At 34.7% G+C, this 19,531-nt stretch overlaps 1 protein-coding gene across 8 annotated transcripts in view; it reads right to left on the bottom strand.

The window, feature by feature from the left end:
• Positions 1-19,531, bottom strand: part of BIRC6 (baculoviral IAP repeat containing 6) — a 213,342-nt gene that overhangs the window by 131,928 nt on the left and 61,883 nt on the right. For 5 of the 8 annotated variants that reach the window (XR_009739323.1, XM_061432032.1, XM_061432030.1 and 2 more), the window contains exons 11-22: positions 19,317-19,466; positions 16,172-16,397; positions 13,901-14,061; positions 12,774-12,905; positions 12,156-12,287; positions 9,697-9,875; positions 8,495-8,628; positions 7,939-8,100; positions 7,717-7,848; positions 6,953-7,050; positions 5,174-5,321; positions 4,057-4,190 (exon numbers count right to left, since the gene is read on the bottom strand). Coding sequence is in view for 7 of the 8 variants with exons in the window: in XM_061432032.1 (XP_061288016.1) it covers positions 4,057-4,190; positions 5,174-5,321; positions 6,953-7,050; positions 7,717-7,848; positions 7,939-8,100; positions 8,495-8,628; positions 9,697-9,875; positions 12,156-12,287; positions 12,774-12,905; positions 13,901-14,061; positions 16,172-16,397; positions 19,317-19,466 (1,788 nt within the window). In the remaining variant the exon portion in view is untranslated. The remainder of the gene's footprint in view (positions 1-4,056; positions 4,191-5,173; positions 5,322-6,952; positions 7,051-7,716; positions 7,849-7,938; positions 8,101-8,494; positions 8,629-9,696; positions 9,876-12,155; positions 12,288-12,773; positions 12,906-13,900; positions 14,062-16,171; positions 16,398-19,316; positions 19,467-19,531) is intronic. The other 3 variants (XM_061432034.1, XM_061432033.1, XM_061432036.1) reach the window with 2 other exon arrangements.

The raw sequence follows: 19,531 nt of genomic DNA, 5'->3' as shown, positions 1-19,531 counted from the left end.
GGCTTCAACAATGGACATGGTATTAAGAAAACTCACAAACAGGAGGTACTACTCGTCTCTGTACTACAGAAGCAGAGTTGTACAGAAGCAACCACTAACCAGAGGCATACACATTAATAAGAAACTAGAACAAGTGATTTAGATTTTAAACGAGGAACAGAAAACAAAAGAAAAATAAATATTTTAAATGGGGAAAAAATAAGAGAGCTACTTAGATTTAATGCAAAATAATCAGAATATATCTTATGATATCAAGTGTATAAATGACACTAAATTAAAACTAAAAAAATACTCTCAAGATATTAGCAAGATTATCTTCTAGAATGAGATATACTGCTTTATAATCATAAAAATAAGTTAGCACATGTAGCAGTAAGAAAAAAAATCAAATGGTCACATCTATGCAAACCATAAAATGACAGAAGACTGGATGGAAGAACACAAAAGAATTAAGAGTGTATATGGTACCAGGGGAGGAAGAGTGTCATTTAGTACTTGTCAAATTTTCTAAAATCAGAGCAATACTTTTAAATAGAATTCTTTATCAGACAAAGTAAAACAGAAGGAGAAGATGGAAAGAATGGAGACACAGAAAAAAACCTGAAGGAATAAATTAAACACCAAGACTAAACTATCAAAACCTTATTCTCCAACATCCATTTGTGCCCAGCCCAGGACCTGATACATGTATTAAAAAACAGTAATAACAATTTACTGAGCACTTATTCAGTAGAAGACATTGCAGATATAAGAGAAAAATGACAGGCCCCAGTTTTCATGAAATTCATATTCTATTCAAAGTTACCAGATATGAAACAAATAATTATGCAATTGAACCTTAAAAAAAAAAAAAGTGCTACACTTTACTTAGAAGTTCACAGGACAAATAAGTCAAGGGGAAATCAATCTAAGTGAATAGGCAATAAAATACTTCCATGATGAGGTGAAGAGATTCATGTGAAGAATAAAAGATTTTTACGGATCTACTCCAATGAGGCAGAGGAACCCAGGCAGAAGAAATGACATGAGTAAAATCTCTTCAGTAGAAAGGACCATGGCACATTAGAGGAACTGAAAGAAAAATGTGCCTACTGGAACATTTCTCAATCCTAAAATCTCTCTACACATCTTTAAAATAATTAAAAGAACTCAAAAATTGAGCTTTCCTTTATATTGTTTGTATATATAGATTTATAAAAGTAGAGATTTTAAGGAGAGAATATATTAAACATTAATTCACATAATAGTAATAAATTAATCTGATTAGATATAACATCTTTCATTTTTGATAGAAAAAATCACTGTCTTCTAAAACAAAAATAACTTAAATGAGAAGGGTAGCAAAGTCTTACATTTTTGCAAATCTCTTTAATATGTGGCTTATCAAAGGAAGCTGGATTTGCCTATCTGGATCCAATCTATGACAGTATGATGCTTTGGCAGAAATATATGAAAAAAAAACTTGACAAAGAATATATGTAGTTAGAAAAGAAAGGAATATTTTAATAAAGTATTAAATATTCAAAAATTTGAAAAGTGCCAGTTTAGGATTAATTGCAATATAGAATCTGAAATCTTGAAAAAGACATTCTCAAACTCTGCTACAGCAAGATTAGTTGGTCTACCTTATTCTTTTAAGGAATCTTCTGTCCAAGTATGATGATGACTCACCACGCATCAATCATTTGGAAAATACTGGTTCATTACTATATACAGATCTTCGAAAAGTTAATACACTTCCTTATATAATATCAGAAAATGACACTAACTAATAACATAGCCCATCAGAAAAGTCATTATGTATTGAGAAGCTGTCAAGCTCTCCTTGGAGGACAAAAGTTTTCCAAAATTCTAATCTTTGCTTAAAAGTTCTACTTCTAACATTGACAACAAATAACTATCAATTGGATGGATACTGACATACTTTTTAAATTCCTTTTTGAGAAAATACCTGCCAAATAATCCAATCTGAATGAACACATTTTGTTTCTCATTCTTGCAAATAAAAATGGCATTCCATGAATTAAGCAACAAAAGTTTATAGCTGTAACAACTACACAAGTTCATTTTCTTGAAACAACCATGGTTCTTCAGTATGCAGCAGAAGTGTTTCATGCACACTTCCCATTTCAAAACAGAATATTTAAAAGATGTGTACTCCTGAGTTCAAAACTGAATAAAAATAGTGATTTTAACTATTTCATCAAAAATATTTCTAAGTAAAACCATCATGCTTCTGACTCTTAAGTGTATGGGGAAGATCATCATGCTTTCAAACAATCAGTACAAAAATCTATGCAGTGAAAAGGGCAGATAGGAAAACAGTAGATCCATGGACTCCCTGAAAAGATTCAGGGACCCTGAGAGAGCCTATGGACAACACTTTGAGAATCACAGGACCACAAAAAGAAAACTAACAGGGGAAGGGAAAAAGTCAGAGCATACTAGATCATCTATGCTATATTACAGACTTTGGATGGTACAATCTTGGGAAGACATGAAAAATATCTTAAGAAGAGAGAGTAATCAGATCAGGTTTACATTAAAAAATGACTGCAATCATTGCACTGTAAAGTATGAACAGAAGTTTGAGCCAAGAACAGATGCAGAATAACCAGTTGGAAAGTTATGTTTTAGTCCAGGTTCAAGACGACTGTGACCTGGACAATAATCTTGTGATTGTGAGACGTAAGAGAATGGGCAAATTGTAAATACAGGTTGGTAGAAAAATAGATAGGATCAGATGGTAGCCCCGATGTGGAGGATGAGAAAGAGAGGATACAGTTCACATTTCTGTTTTGTGCCACAGATGCCATTAACTGAAAAAGGAAATGCTGCAGAAGGTCTGATGGTGAAGAATAAAAAACTGAGACATTCGTACGGAGATGAATAGTCATTTTACAATGAATATGGCTGCTCTTGTGTATTTAACCAACCCCCTGGCTTGGCCTGAGCTTTATGGTCTTCTCTTTACAGTTTCTCTGTAACAAATTTCATTCTATCCTAAAGTGTACAGGAAGCATCTATAGGTCTAGTTCTAACCCCACCTCTGAGGTCTACTCATAATTTGACATGTCACTTAGACACACACTGGCATGAGGTAATCAGAGCCTAAGTCATCAAACAGAGTAATTCATTAAAAAGCAAGAAGACCAGATGTATAATCTCTTTCATTAAAAATGCTCATAAACACATGTAGCAAACAAGTCTAAATAGCTAAACATTCTGTTAACAATGGTAACCTAAGAGAATAGAGAGGTTAAAGTTGAGATATTTTGCATTTTATTTCTGTATTTTATTTTTCTCTTTTGCTTTTTTCACAATTCATAACTAAATTTAAACAAAACTGAGACTAACCCCCCAACTTACTTAAATTTAACATGGTAATTATCATGTTTACAAGTAAATTTTTTAACATTTTGGTTTACTAGTAACACTTGTAATAAGTTCAATAAGATGGAAGAAAACAAAAAATAAAGTGATCATTGTCCTAACAAAAACAAAAAACACCAAACTCTAGCATCTGAAGAGATTATACAAATAGTGTTATATATTCAGTCCTAAACGCACATTCTTTAGAAGTGCATCCAAGAATACATGTAAAACTGTGTACCACGTTTACCTCAGAACAGTATGACAGAAGATGCAGAAAATTATTTTTTCTTTCTGCATCTTTGCTTACTAAAAAAGCATATATTAATTTTATTTTCTTTAATATGAAATAATATTTCCAAATAAAATTGGAAAGACTACAGCAAATAAACAAATTTTAGTCTATTAACAGTAAAGTCATACTAACGTAATGAAACACACAAAAAAACAAACAAACAAAAAAACCCAAGTTTGCAACCCTGTGAAAAAGAACATCAATATTTTTTGATGGGGGAGTTGAGAAACAAAGCAAATACTTTAATGATTCACAGACACAAAAGTTAAGTTCCAGAAACTTTTAGTTCCCAAAGACAGAACGGAATAACTACAATCTACTAAAAATCGATGGTATCTTAAACCCAAGATAAAAAATTCAGAAATTCCTTTAATCAAACATTTTACTACCTGAAAGGACATCTGACAAATCAATTTCATCAGACTGGACACCAATGCTGCTGTTGTACACATTTTTACAAGAAGAGCCACTCATCTCCAAATCAAAGAGGACTGGATCAAATGGTGAACTATACAATCCGTATCTGAAAGATAAAACAAGGTCCTAGCGATTTTCCTGTCAGTCATCTAATTAATAAATTATCTATTTACGTAGCTTTAGGACTTCCCTGGTGGCTCAGACGGTAGAGCGTCTGCCTAAAATGCGGGAGACCTGGGTTCAGTCCCTGAGTCAGGAAGATCTCCTGGAGAAGTAAACGGCAAGCCACTCCAGTATTCCTGCCCAGAAAATTCCATGGAGGGAGGAGCCTGGTAGGCTACAGTCCATGGGGTCGGAAAGAGTCAGACACGACTGAGAGACTTCACTTCAAAAGCAGTTTTTACACAGGGCAGAAGGAGACACTAACCACATTTAACTCAAATTCACTGAACTGTGTTCCCTGCAAACCTATGCTCCAAAAGATATAGTTCAGAGACTCAATAAATGTGATTTCAATTAAGCTGGTATCTAATGAACCAAGACTGAACCTTCATCAGTAGACTGAATCAAAAAAAAGAGGCTTTCAAGCACCCTTCCCTTGCCTGAATCATGACATTGAGTCAGTAGAAGATATAAAGGTTTTCAGTAACATTTCATCAAAATCAAGATTTCTAATCAATAAAGATGATTATAAAAGTGACACACTACTTCAAAATAACTCAAATCTAACCTTTAGATATTTCTTATTTCATTATGTTTAAGTTTTAGAAAATAAAATGGCACATAAAGAATACTAGTTAAGGGCAATACATGATTTACACAATTTCACCTTACAAAGTTTTAACAACGAAGAATCAAAGTACCTTAAGTGTTTTTTCCCACTAGCAAGAAACACCACTTATAAAGAATTTTAATATAGTTAGCCTTCCAACTATCATCTCCAGGACTTCCAAAGTTGTTAAAGGGAATTATTCTCAGAGAAAATAGAGGGAAAGAAAACATTAAGCAAATATATATCATAACAATTCTGTGCAAAGGTAGTACCATATCCAGAAAGGCCCATCATTAGTCATTTCAAAAGTTAAATACCTTGTCTGAAGCAAAGCCTCCATTGGTGTTAACCTGTCCTGTAACTGCCTGGACACAGCAGTAAGCAGAGATGCACAGGCAGTGCTGCACCCAGCCAGATCGTCGTCTTTAACATAATTCAGTAAGACAAAATACCAATAGACAGAACCTGAAAGCAACAACAACAAATCAAGATTTCTTTTCCTCATTTCTCCTTCACAAAGAAAACTTAAGATTTCACATTTATGAGTATGTCCTCTTTTCCTAGAATGATTTTCTGGAAAGAAAATCTGTAAGGGCAAATTACAAAGAAGGACTAACTCCCTAGAGGACTTTAAGAGGATGCTGACAAAGAATCGCATTATATTTTTGAGAAGTGTACAAAGTCAACCTAGTCATTTAGGTTTTCAACAAAGTGAGATGATTCTAAGGGACATTTTAGAATAGCCAGAAAAGTGGACATGTCAGACCCTTCAAACAATCTTTCCTAAAATACTCTTTCTCTGTACTAAAAATTTCAAAAACAATAGATGGCAATGAACTACAAACAACATACTTTAGCAAGTGAATGAAGTGTAGTCATTCTATATTGCCAGTTAGATATAGACCAAAGGTGATCGTAAAAGGTGTTCACGATCATGTATTTTAACTCTTTTATAAAACTTGAGATATCTGAGTACTAAGTACACCCCATAATTTAAGCACCCAACCTCTAACAGTATCTTCAAGAAACTGTTTTAAACACCAGAAACTATCACAGAGAGCAACCAAGTCCAAAACATTCTACTCTATGTAACAAAAGAGTTTATAGTTTTAGTCAATATATGTTCAAGGTAAATAGAAAGGGATTCTTTGTCTAAATTAAGATACGGATAAAATAGCCATTTATCAGGCTTCCCAGGTGGCACAGTGGTAAAGTATTCACCTGCCAATGCAGGAGACACAAGAGACGTGGGTTCAATTTCTCAGCTGGGAAGATCCCCTAGAGTAGGAAATGGCAACCCACCCCAGTATTCTTGCCTGGAAAATGCCATGGACAGAGGAGCCTGGCAGGCAAGAGTCCGTGGGGTCACAAAGTGACCATGGGGACCGAACTGAGCGGCAGCAACAACCATTTATCAACTAACTTTAAGCAAGCTTTTTTTCTGGTACACCACAAACGTCAAATTCTTGTGGAATAGGAGATAACTTTTTGAATGGATTGGTTATTTATGAAATAAAAGACTGTGAGAAATGTCTTCCAAAAAAAAAAAAATTAAATAATAACACTAGGTAAAGGGCAAAGCAGTAGCCCTTCATAGTAAATTCCTACCTGATAACTACATTCACTCTTGAATGGCATTTCCACAGTTTTTAGGTGCTGTAAAAAAAAAAAAAACTCACTGGTCCCTTTCAGAAAATTCCAATTTGCCACAGACCCTACCATTCATACACAATATGTGTATGGATCATTTAACTAATTTATGACATCTCTGGTACTTACAGATGTTTTAGTTTGTAACATCTGATCTACCATCACTAAACAACCAAACAACTCAATTATTTTAAGGAACTCCACAAAATGTATGAATTGAGATGACCTGATTATTTACTTAAATCTCCCACTAACTTTTTCCTAAAAATAGTATCAAAAAGAGTACTGCCTATCCAATCACTATTTAAAACCCCTTAAAAAACAGACAAGCTACAGAGAAAAAGAAGACTAATTGAGAAAAAACAAAAGTTATTAAACAATCTTAAACATACTGTGAGATAATTCCTAAAGTTAGAGTTACTTATGACTGAACAAGTTTCACATACCACCAGTTGCTGCTGCGGGTAAAAATGACATATTATCAAGTAAGGCCTTCAACAGAACAGATCCAAATCCAGGTTGACATGGGTCGCACTTGCCATTACTGAAAAAAAATTTAAAAGAAAAAGTTTAAATATATTACTCAAGGTAATTAATTCTAAACATGGTGTATTACTCTTAATCTTTAAATGTGTTCATACAGACTGAAAAAAACCTGCCTCAAAGCCCTGTAAACGTGCAGAAAGACAGTAGGGGCTGACTATACTAAGGGTCTTTATAACTGTTTTCTTATGCAATAAACCACTCTTTTTTTTTTAAACCCAAAAGAGTTAAAAAGCTGGTACAGTGAATACAGACTATTAATTTTAAACATTTCCTAGATAGTTTCAGGGTTTAGAGAAAGTGATCTGCACAATGCTGCAAATAAGTCTGGGCAAACGGACATAACCGGTAATAAAGGCCTCAGGTGAAGAATCCAAAGACAATCAGGGATAGTGGGAGCGAAAGTGAGGGAAGAGCTCCCCTTACCAAACTCCCCCAAATCTTCTAATAAGCAGAGAAGCCCAGGTGAATTCTTTTACTACTTGATTTAACGTGACATTTTGCCCAAAACACCCCAAATTTTTTTCCCTAGGATCTCAATAATCCTCAAAAATCCACTTACGTTATACATATATTCAACAAGAACCAAATGACCCTAGACACAAGGTATCACCTGCCAAACTACAGGAGCACCTACAAAGTATATCTTCAACTTAAAATCACCAACCTGATGCACAAGGCTAGAAATCGAGCACACTTGTGGGCTATGCTTCGTCCTGCCTCAAAGAAACAAACACGTACAATGTCTGAAAGACATTTTCGTGTTTTTGAAAGCAGGCTTTCATTTCCTTCCTTTGAGCTGCAAAACAATAGCAGGCATTTAGGCTCATGCTGAACTTCCAATCATAACATCCAAAGGGCAATCTGTGGTAAATAAAATCTTATTAACCTTCCAGGTCCATTTGAATGTACTCCAGCTAACCAACAAAGAATATCTAACACAAGACTCTGGGCATGTTCTGTGATTTGGCCATCATCTGCTTTTCTACACAAAGTGTTGAGAAGCTTCTCATGAAATTCTGAAAACTGCAACATGGCACATCGCTGCACTCTACCAAAAAAAAAGAAAAAAAAATATATATATGGATATATATACACATACACACACACATATACATAAATACATTAATAATCAAAAGAGAAAAATAAAGCTATTTCAACCTGGTTGGACATCAAATATTTCATTTAGAATCATGAATATTACAATTAAAAAAAAAAAAACTTTTGAAAATTACCTAGCACTACATGAACACCAAGGATGAACCAATGAAGTGAAAAGACAATATATACCATCAATGACATAAGCACTTAAGAGAAATGAAAAGCAAATAAAAATTTTCAAGTAAAAGTTACGATTTTAAAATTTTGTGGATATTGATATATTTACTGCAAAGTCTTCCTTTGTACTCCTATTACTTAAGAACAGTAGAAGAAAATGAGGTTACCTTTCCTTAGAAACTGAAGTTTTCTTAAATCTTCGGATGGTAACTGAGACTTCTTGAAGTAAGTCACAGCCCCGGAGGTTTTCAGATTTACGGGTGCCACTTGTATTTTCATTTTTAACATTAGAGGATTTTTCCTGAACATACAAAAATAAGTAATTGAATGAATAAATGAAACAAAAAGTTATTTACCATTAAAGTTTATAAATAAAAGAATATAACTGAACTATGACTACCAAAACATAACTCAAACTAAAATGATAGCTTTTACCCTCATATTCAGTAAATGACTAATTTACTCCATTGTTATAAAATTGTAACAGTGGAAGAGACATAGTCACTGCTTAAAGGTAATAGCCCAGTGAATAAAGATTATCAAGCCAAAGTCTTGAGTCTCAGTCCCAGCTACTGGTCTATGAGCTATGTCAGTTCCCCAGTGTCTAACATTCCCTCACTTAAAATATGAAAAAGTGGAGTAACAGCACCTGCTCTGCCTACCTCAGAGTTATTTTGGGGCTTAAATCAGATAAAGTACACAGAAGTTCTTGAAAAATTGGAAGACCTATACAAATATAAGATGGCTGGTGTTACTGATTATTTCTACTGTTGCTTATGGATAATGATAATAGAGAAACAAAATCTCTAGTGCTCAGGAAAGTCCAAGATCAAACAAGTACGAAGAAACTGCATGATATACAGCTAGTTGTAGAAAATGAACATGAAAATTATGATATATCTCTGAAATCAATTCTCAACTTACTTCTCTTCCTGCAGCCTCCCAAATGTTTACAAAAAAAAAAAAAAAAAGTGGTGTGTTACCAGTAAAGGGCACAGAAACAAATTCTTACACACAAGGAAATAAGCATTATGGTCCAAAATAATTATTAAGGCAAGTGCCTGCTAGCAATCACTCCCCAATGAATATACTTTATAAAAAAAAGCTTAAAGTTAATGTAAATATTTTCTCCTTCATTATATTTTTTTTAACTTGCTGCAGAGAAAAGCTATAAACAAACCAAGTTATCCATTAAAAAAAAATCAATTATGGGGTATGCTACTTCCAAGAGTGTATCAAACCTCAACTATAATGTTTAAAACAGCATGTAACGGTTTATAAAATTCTGTAAAGCGATTATCCTTCAATTAAAAAATAAGTAAATAAATAAAACCAGCATGTTACAGTTTAAAATGATCATGTTTCACACCTTGCCTGCTGCAACTTTTGCCAAGAGTGAAGCAAGTGAATATCCCTTGTTACTCTGGTGTTTTAGGGATGGAAGTCTTACTACAGGACGTATACCACCATTACAGATCTCATCTGTTCCTCTTTCGTTCACTGCCTTGACATGGATCAAAAATGAACGATATTTTCCTCCTGCCATACCTAGAGGAGTGGTGCAGAATGGGATAAATTATTCAATCACCAAAAAGCAAAACTGCTTTTTGTCTTCATAGAGTAAGCTAAATAATTAACTCCACAGAAAGAAAAATACACTTGGCCAGAATTTTCAAATTATACTGCTTGCATATAATATGGCTAAATAACCTTCAAACACATCGGCAGCAAACGAACAAAAAGCACAGCAGTTGTATGAACAGCATAATATAGAAAGTTCTGACACCTGGCATGTTTTATCCCAAAGAAGTTATTCATTTCAACCACAGAAATTTTGTGAACTATAAAAGAAACAGAAAACACTGTCTGTCACTGAATCACCGCCCAAAATAACGATGTATCAATATGTGTATCCATCCAGGCTTTTATGCATGTAGGCACACACACACATGTGCATGCATACATACACAGCATTAAAGTATTACACACTTTAAAAAGCACAGGCTTTGGAGTCACTATCTGGGTCTGATAATGGTTCTGCCATTTTATTAGCCATGTGACAAATTAAACTTTCCATGGTCCAGTTTCTTCAAAAGTGAGTAAAAATAATAATAGTACCTACTCCAAAGGTAATTAAAACACTTATAACTGCATGACAAAAGGAAGCATTCAATAAATATTAGTTACTATCACTGGTTTATGTTTTATATATTTTAACTAAGTTGAAATCATAACATACAATCTATATGTAAAATTAATTGACAAAATACCTTCAAACTAACATACCCATGAACAACCCATAAGCTGCTGCCTAAGCAGGTATGAAATCCTTCTGTGATTACAAAAGCTACCTCTGTTGTTTGCCGCTGACCTGCCTGACTACTGTGCTGGCATGCACTGTTGTATTCTTCTTACTGCTGCACTAGTCTAGGTTCTAAAATGTCTTAAGACCCTCCTTTTCAGTTTTCTTTTTCTACATATCTTTGGCCCACATCATCCTTTTACAAATTTAGCAATCATTTTCTCCAGTTCAAAGTTCTAGGAATTTGAAGAGAAGAATAGTCACTTCTACTAAATTCTAGGAAAACTAACACTTTTACATTATTGAGACTTTTGAAATACACATTATATAATCTATCCCCAATTTTGTCAATCTCATGGACAGAGGAGCCTGGTGGGCTGCAGTCCATGGGGTCGCAAAGAGTCGGATGCGACTGAGCAACTAACACACTAACACGTACAATTTTGTCAAAGCCAACATTTTAATTTTCATGTAAGATTTTAAGTTTCACATTCTCATTTAACACAACTAACTTACACTTTCAGCAATTGAAGTTGGCAACCCACTCCAGTGATCTTGCCTGGAGAATCCCAGGGACGGGGGAGCCTGGTGGGCTTCCGTCTCTGGGGTCGCACAGAGTCGGACACGACTGAAGCGACTTAGCAGCAGCAACTTAACTTCCAGAGATGTTATTATACAGTTATTACACAGTTTTGCTCACCACTATAACCTAGTATGTAACCTAACAAATCACAGGGTGTCATAAACTTAATGAATGAAAAAGATGTAGTCAAGGGAGTACAATCAAGCTTGTGTACATACTGTGTCTGTAACTAAAGGGAAGTGTGTGAATGGGGACAAACATTATAAAGGGAATGCATACAAATTAAAACAGTTGTTATTTAGGCGGTCTGATATTTTCTTGGTTTACAGAAGGATCTCCACAGCCTTCTCACCTCCAAGTTTACTGTAATGATCGAGGTGTGTCTCACTTGGATTTTTTAATTCACCCGTGAGATATAAAGGTGACATAAATGTCTTACTACTGCAACATCTAATATCTTACAGACATAAGATAAAATATACATTGTAACTTGTGTTTAAGACACATCATTACATCTAATACTTTCAAAACTCCTCTATAAAAAAACCCTTAAGAGAAAATATTATAACAATATACAACAAACACCCTGAAAACACAGGACTAAATTGATGGAAAAGGCAAACATCCCAGAACATAATGATTGGTTATTTGGAAGAATTCTGTATAACATGCTAAATCATACTACCTTCATCTTCTTTGTGCTTTTTCAAAAAGCACTGAGACCCTCAGGACACAGAACGTAGGATCTTAAGTTTCACATAACAATAGTCACTTATGGTAGGAAATTACCTCAGCTACCATGAAACTGATGGAATCATTCAAGAAAAGTCCCCTCAAAAACAGTATCTTATTTTTCTGAAACCAGGAAAAATAATTTTTTAAAAAATCTACTTTTACAACTGTGGGACTATTTATTCTGCTTTTGTAAAACATGTTACTTCACCTTTAACAAGTTTGGGACTTGTTAACGTCAACATCCCAGCATGCCCCGACAGATCAAGGCCACTAGCAAGCCATACTGGCCCACAGAGAATGTCTTCTTTATGATCTTCTAAAAATGGACATAATCTAAGACCTAAAAAGAAAAATACACATTTTTCTTTTAAATTAGTGTGTAATTTAAAATGTAATATTTAATAAGCAAATATCCATCCCATTTACATATAACAGCACCACACAAAATTCCATACTTAGAATGTGTTGAAATAAAATTTGCTATCATGCTAAGGAACTATAATCATTATCTGATATATTATGCTGTTTTTCATTCCCATATTATCTACATTCACCTTGATTTTCAAAAAAAAAAAAATTATAAAACCATGACATGATTTCAAATCTCAAGATATTAAAAAACAAGAATGCAAGTATTAGCACAGCTGTGTTCACTAAGATGAGCTGAAAATCAAAGCATATTGCCAAAGCAGAATTATAGGTTATTTTTAATTGTGTTCTTAAAACCATGTTTTTGCAAGCCATAAAGAAATCTTTGCCCAGTAGGATGCATTTGGATCACTACTCCTTTTACTGTCATGGACAACAGCTCTGTAATTTAACTCACACTGTGATTCCTCTACATCCATGTGCTGCATTTCTTCATTCAAATCAACCAGGGACGGTTTCCCATTTTGTTCCACTTCAATGTTAAGAGCTGGAGACAAAGGAAAGGTGATCTGCCTATCTACTGCTGTTTCTAGAGGATAAAAATATTAGTAAACTTAATGTTGCTTAATATCAATGATCTATGTGCCTAAAATTCTAAAATTCTCCATTAAATTGGGAACTACAGTGATTTTTAAAATGGTTGTTAGCAGAGGAAGAAAATTAGATTCAAGTGCTTTATACTCTCTTCTCTTTTAAAGGTGGTAAAATATTCACCTGAAGAAATAATCTGCTAGCCACTAAACCAAGAATTCTTACCCTAGGCTATACAGTACACTGCCTGCAGAGTTTTAAAAATACCACTACCTAAGTCCTACACCAATTAAATCTGAATCTGTCATGATTCAAAAGTATACACACACACATACACACACATATATACACACAAACACATATATATACACAAACACATACATACATATTTATAAAATAGGAAATTATTCAGGTTTCAATGTTTTTATCCCTGGTGTGAAGTAGCCTTTTACTCTGAAATTATCTCTAGTCTTTTAAATTAACCTATTAAGATCAAAACACTGAGAAATAACGTCTAGTTCCAAATATGTCAAGTATGTATAATCTATTTTAATAACTCAATATATCAAGTTCTGAGCTAGTAAGAAAGATAAATAAAGATGAATATATTTCTGGCATTACATTCTGAGTTTTACTAATAACCTTAAAAGAATATATGCATTCCATACAAAAGTTCTTTTTACAAACAAGTCTCCTTCTCACAAAGAGAAATGCGTTAAGTCCAGTAATGCTAAAAGTGAAACTAACTCACAAAGGAACTAACTGCCTAAAACCATAATTAAATTACTCAAATTTATGCAATTCTGAACAACAAAGAGTTACTGAAAAGTTCTTCAATGTTCTCTGTATAAACTTCTCTAAATAGAACCACAAAAAAAAAGAAGGAAAAGAGCACAGGGGTGTGGGAGCAAGAAGGGATGTCAAAACTAGACAGCCAAGTTGAAAATGAGTTTTTTTAAGAAACCAAAATCTTCAAATTTTGATCCATCTTACCATTGACTTTCCCTAAGCCTGGAGCTTTATTTTTCAGCAGTGTCACTTGTATCTGTGGAATATTGGTGATATTTGAGTTCAAAACAAATTTAAAGTCCACATGTCCAACCATACAAGCTTTAGGCAGAACCAATTCAAATACATGTTCATCCCAGCTGTTGCTGTCAAATAAGGGAGAAAATGATAGAGTGAAATCTTTCTTTAGCTGTAACCATCTTATCACTTATATTACCTTTCTCTGATGTGTAGTCGCCAACAAAACCGAATGCTTCTCAGTGGGATTAGGGGAGAAGACAAGCAGTTCTACTGAGAAAGGTTAAACTTAGGGCAATGAAGAATCATACCTCAGGAATCCATACCTACCTTGGGCACTGTACACTCAAAAAAGCCCTTGTTCCTCTAAGTGTGAACTACTGTGCATCAGAATTATGTGCAGACTTATGGGCCCACTCTGATTCTAAGAGTGGGGTCACAGGAATTTGTATTTTAAAATAAGAACATTTTGTATTTCTTATACATGTCCATCCTCTGATTTTAAATTCTGTATATGTGCTGAAAAGTAAAATTCCTCCACTAAATTTCAGATTCAAATCCAAATGCCTATTAGGTATCTCAAATTTAACATAAATAACCCCAAACTACTTGATAACCAACTCTAAAAGCTGTAAAAAGAAATTCCATTTTTTAACGCGCTCAGTCCAAAACATTAGTCATCCCTAACAATTCTCACTCACACCAGACACTCCGTACATCAGCATTTACGATTCTTTCTACCTCCAAGCTGTATCTGACCACGATTCTCAATGCCTCTGTCAATTATTATCATGGTCCAATTCACCATCACCACCACCATGATTATCTGAATTACCACAACAGCATTCAAGTTAGAATTCTTGCTCCTGCCTCTTCCCTCTAATACACACACCACAACCACTCATATACTATCAACACAGTAGTCTTAGTATATCCTTCTAATACATAAATTATATCGCATCACTCCTAAATTCAAAACTATCTAACACCTTCCCATCTCACTCAATGTAAAAGTCTCACTGTGGCCTATAAAGACATTCATGATCAACTATTTCCTTTGATCTCACTTCCTATCACTCTCCTCCATGTTCATTGCACTTAACCAGTAGCCTCCATGCTCCTCCTAAAATTCATAACATATACTCCTCAGGATCTCTGTACTTTTTATTGTCTCCAAATTAATGTCCTCATGGAAGCCTTTCTGAGACCCCTTATATAAAAATATCACACACATTTTCTCTCACAGAGATGTACACCCAACAACTCTATTGCCATTCTGTTTTAATGTGTTTCAAAGCTTTTATGACTATATGACATAGTAGATATCTGTCTTAACTGCCTGTCTATCACCACTAGAATGTAAATTTCCTAAGAGCCATTTTACTAGTAACTTCCAAAGTACCTGCACAACTGGGAGACTGGGATTAACATGTACACACTACTATGTAGCCATATAGCACAGGGAACTCTACACAATACTCTGTAATGTCCTATATGGGAAAAGAATCTTTAAAAAGAGAGTGGGTATATGTATAACTGATTCACTCTGCTGTACCGCTGAAACTTAACACATTGTAAACCAACTACACTTCAATAACAACAACAACAAAAAGTACCTGTACAAAACAGACATTTAAATATTTAGTCACACAATCTACAGATCTATTTAACTAACTAACTGGAAGGCTGGATTACTCTCAGGATTTTATCCTACAACTAAGAACAAGCATACAGGAATTTCCAGGCTTCCTCGATGGTTCAGTGGTAAAGCAGGAGGCACTGGTTCAATCCCTAATCAAGGAAGATCCCACCATGCCATGGAGAAACTAAGTCCATGCGTCAAAACTATTGAATCTGTAACCTAAAGTTTGGGAATCACAACTACTGAGATCATGTACCACAACTACAGACACCCACACACCCTAAAGTCCATGAACTACAACAAGAAAAGCCATCGCAACGAGAAGCCCACACACCACAACTACAGAGTAGCCCCTAGCTGCAACTAGAAAGTCCACGCAGCAACGAAGACCCAGCACAGCCAAAAATAAATATTTTTTTAAAAAAAAGAATATAGGAATTTCTAAAACCAAGGTGACAAATGAAACAAACAAAACTGTTAACATGTAAAAGTTAACAGAAAGAGTAACATATAATAATAATTCTATGTTGTTACTATAAGATGAACTTAAGTTATAAAATTAAACTGAATTTAAATACCTTGGAAGAATGTTTTACCTGTCAGTCTGTAGTTTCCAAGTTCTAGTATGCTGAGCAGCATCCCCGTGATGCTGCTGATGCAAATGTTGAGGATGCCTCCTTTGCTGCTGTTCTTGTTGAACCTCCACCCAGCATGGTGGAACAGTAGCTGAAAACCGTGGAGTCAGAGTTTCAAAGCGGGTTAGCTCCACTAGAGATGTCAAGATGTCAACGGTGAATGGCTGGTCCACCAATAAATCAACTCCTTAATAACAGTGAATGCAGAATTTGAAATTGGTTTTAAAAGAAAGGAATTTTAATCCATGTTTTTGTCTAATCAATTACAACATTTGTCAAATAGCCTAAGTTAATAATGTAGGCTAAAGTAACTAGCACGGAGTCCATACAGGCATAAGAAAAATCCACCTCAGATATTTCAAATTATAGAAAGGGGACTTATTATTGGAGAAATCCAAAATCAACCTCAGAAGAGCCCTGACTGAGATTTAATGAGCTCCAGATTAACAAGGACAACAAAAGGAGTGATGCTGAAATGTAAGCCCTGACTGACATGAATAATCGTCTTTTACACTATTATTTACAAAATAAAATGTTAAACATCTGCAAGTACACAATACCTGCTCCATTTTACTCTGTTAAAAAATAATTTAAAAAAAAATCAGAACTATACTGATGGCAAAAAAACACAAACCAAAAACTCAAAGCAGCATTTTTTCCACTTCTAGGGTACTTAAGAATACCATGTATACACACCAGTATTTTAAGAGTAACAACCTGATTCAGAGAGATAAGTTTGCTTTTACAAATTTATGTATTCACATCTTTGAAAAGGCTGCTGCTGCTGAGTCACTTCAGTCGTGTTCGACTCTGTGTGACCCCATAGTCGGCAGCCCACCAGGCTCCCCCGTCCCTGGGATTCTCCAGGCAAGAACACTGGAGTGGGTTGCCATCTCCTTCTCCAGTGCATGAAAGTGAAAAGTGAAAGTGAAGTTGCTCAGTTGTGTCTGACTCTCAGCGACCCCATGGACTGCAGCCTACCAGGCTCCTCTATCCATAGGATTTTCCAGGCAAGAGTACTGGAGTGGGTCGCCATTGCCTTCATACAACAAAGTTGAAAAACTTGTTTCAATTAACAACAACAAAAAAATTTTTAAAGACTAAAATATGAAATCTGATAAATTTAGAATAGTTTCACAAAGAAAGTTTACATTTAGTTCTATAAAATTACTGTAAGTGTACTTCAAACTATATTTTTCCTCAAAAGCTTCAGTTCAGTTCAGTCGCTCAGTCATGTCTGACTCTTTGCAACCCCACAGACTGCAGCTCACCAGGCCTCCCTGTCCATCAACAACTCCCAGAGTTTACTCAAACTCATGTACATTGAGTTGGTGATGCCATCCAACCACCTCATCCTATGTCATTCCCTTCTCCTGCCCTCAATCTTTCCCAGCATCAGTGTCTTTTCCAGTGAGTCAGCTCTTCGCATCAGGTGGCCAAAGTACTGGAGTTTCAGCTTCAACATCAGTCCTTCCAATGAATATTCAGGATTGATTTCCTTTAGGATGGACTGGTTGGATCTCCTTGAAGTCCAAGGGACTCTCAAGAGTCTTCTCCAACACCACAGTTCAAAAACAAAGGGCTTTTTAAGAAGCCCTCAAAGCTTAGAGCTTTTTAAAATGTGATTGAAATTATTAATATTGTTTGCAAACATTTAACAGCGTATCAATGCTCCTTTACATTATTTACTTGTTTATAACCTAATTCATCTTTACTAAAGAGTACGTTATAGACTTTATATGAAAATTATTATACCAATATCCCATAAAATATGAGAACATTCAGTATGTTAGCTTTTTAAACCAACTTGTATAGTTAATTAAGACAAGCAAATCCAATTATACATAGCAAGAGACATGAGTCACTTTATCTCAACAGAGGATAATCTTGCCTCCCAAGGGCCATATGGATGGAGGCAATTGTGTCTACTACTGGAATCGAGTAGGTAGAAGCTACAAATACGGCTAACACAGCACAAGACAGGCCTCCCACCACAGAGAATTATCTAGTCCGAAATGTCAATAGTGCTGAGAATGAGAAATCCTTAAATAAGGTAGTGAAGATTGCTACATATACACAAGTCATCACTAAAATTAAGATTTATTATACCAGTAATCACTCAAAGTTTGCCTTTAGTGCAAAGAAGAATGATCAAATACCTAAATATACAAATTCACAAAGAAGAAATAAACATTTTATGTGTTATTTCTGTTTGGAGTACATTTGAGTTTAAACACATTTTTCATTAAAGATTCATTAAATTTCTTTTAAATGCTAGGCTTCTTTTAATAGTTAGGTTGGGGAATAAAGTGTGGTAAGTGCCAAGGATAAAACATATCAGCACTTCAAAGTACAAAAGGACCGTGGTATAGGGCAAGGGCAGGGAAAGACAGCTTAGTAACAAATGAAGAGCATGAAACTGAATACACTTTAGAAATCGTGGAGTTTCCAATAACTGGAGGTTGAGCAAAAGACCAGAGTTTTTAGTTCACAGAGCAAGTAAAGATTTTTAAACAGGAATAACAATGCTAAAATAACATCTTTTGAAAAACAAGTTCAGGGGGCAGTATAGAAGGTGGATGGGAGAAAAGGCAAACAAACAAAACCAAACCTATCGAAAAGTCCACAATGGGGTGATGAGGGTCTGAAAATATCACCCCAAGGAAAGAATGTTTTTTCAGCATTTTATTCCAGGAGTAATTAATATTAGCCATTCCAGTCACTTTACACTTACTTAGTGAATTCTTCACTCTTTCATATTGTTCTGTTCCATCCTAACTAGACTAAAAGCCTCTTAAACAACCAAAATCATGTTGTTACCTCTTAGGTGACTTTACCAAAACTGGCCAACTTACCACAGGTTGAGAACCATTTCTTATTTTAATGTTTACAACATTTTCCAACTACTGAAAACAGAGTGATAAGTAATATACACGAACAAGTCTGATAAAAGAATATCAACAAGGAAATGAACTCTCAAAGTAACCAAGAACTGACTACAAAAAATGAAATAATGTTTTAGATTATAAAAGAGTGATTCAGAAAACTTTGAACATCGAAAGAATTTGCATTTTTTATAAATCATTTTTAAAAGTTAATATCATACCTGAAATGCCAGGACTTGAAGGATTTGATAAAGGTTTGGAACCTTCTGAAGACGGTTCTATTCCTTTAGAAAGAGATCCATCCACTAGTATGTCAGCTTCATCAATATCGTCACAGGTTCCTCCAATTTGGAGAAAATGAAGCTCACCACCTACAGTATAGTAAAATTCCATCAACACAGGTATATGAAAAACAGGTAAACAGACAAGTGCTTGC

This window comes from Bos javanicus, chromosome 11, assembly GCF_032452875.1.
Source record: "Bos javanicus breed banteng chromosome 11, ARS-OSU_banteng_1.0, whole genome shotgun sequence".
Lineage (NCBI taxonomy): Eukaryota > Metazoa > Chordata > Mammalia > Artiodactyla > Bovidae > Bos > Bos javanicus.
Note: the sequence above shows the minus strand (reverse complement) of the source record. Positions and strands in the feature narration are given on the sequence as shown.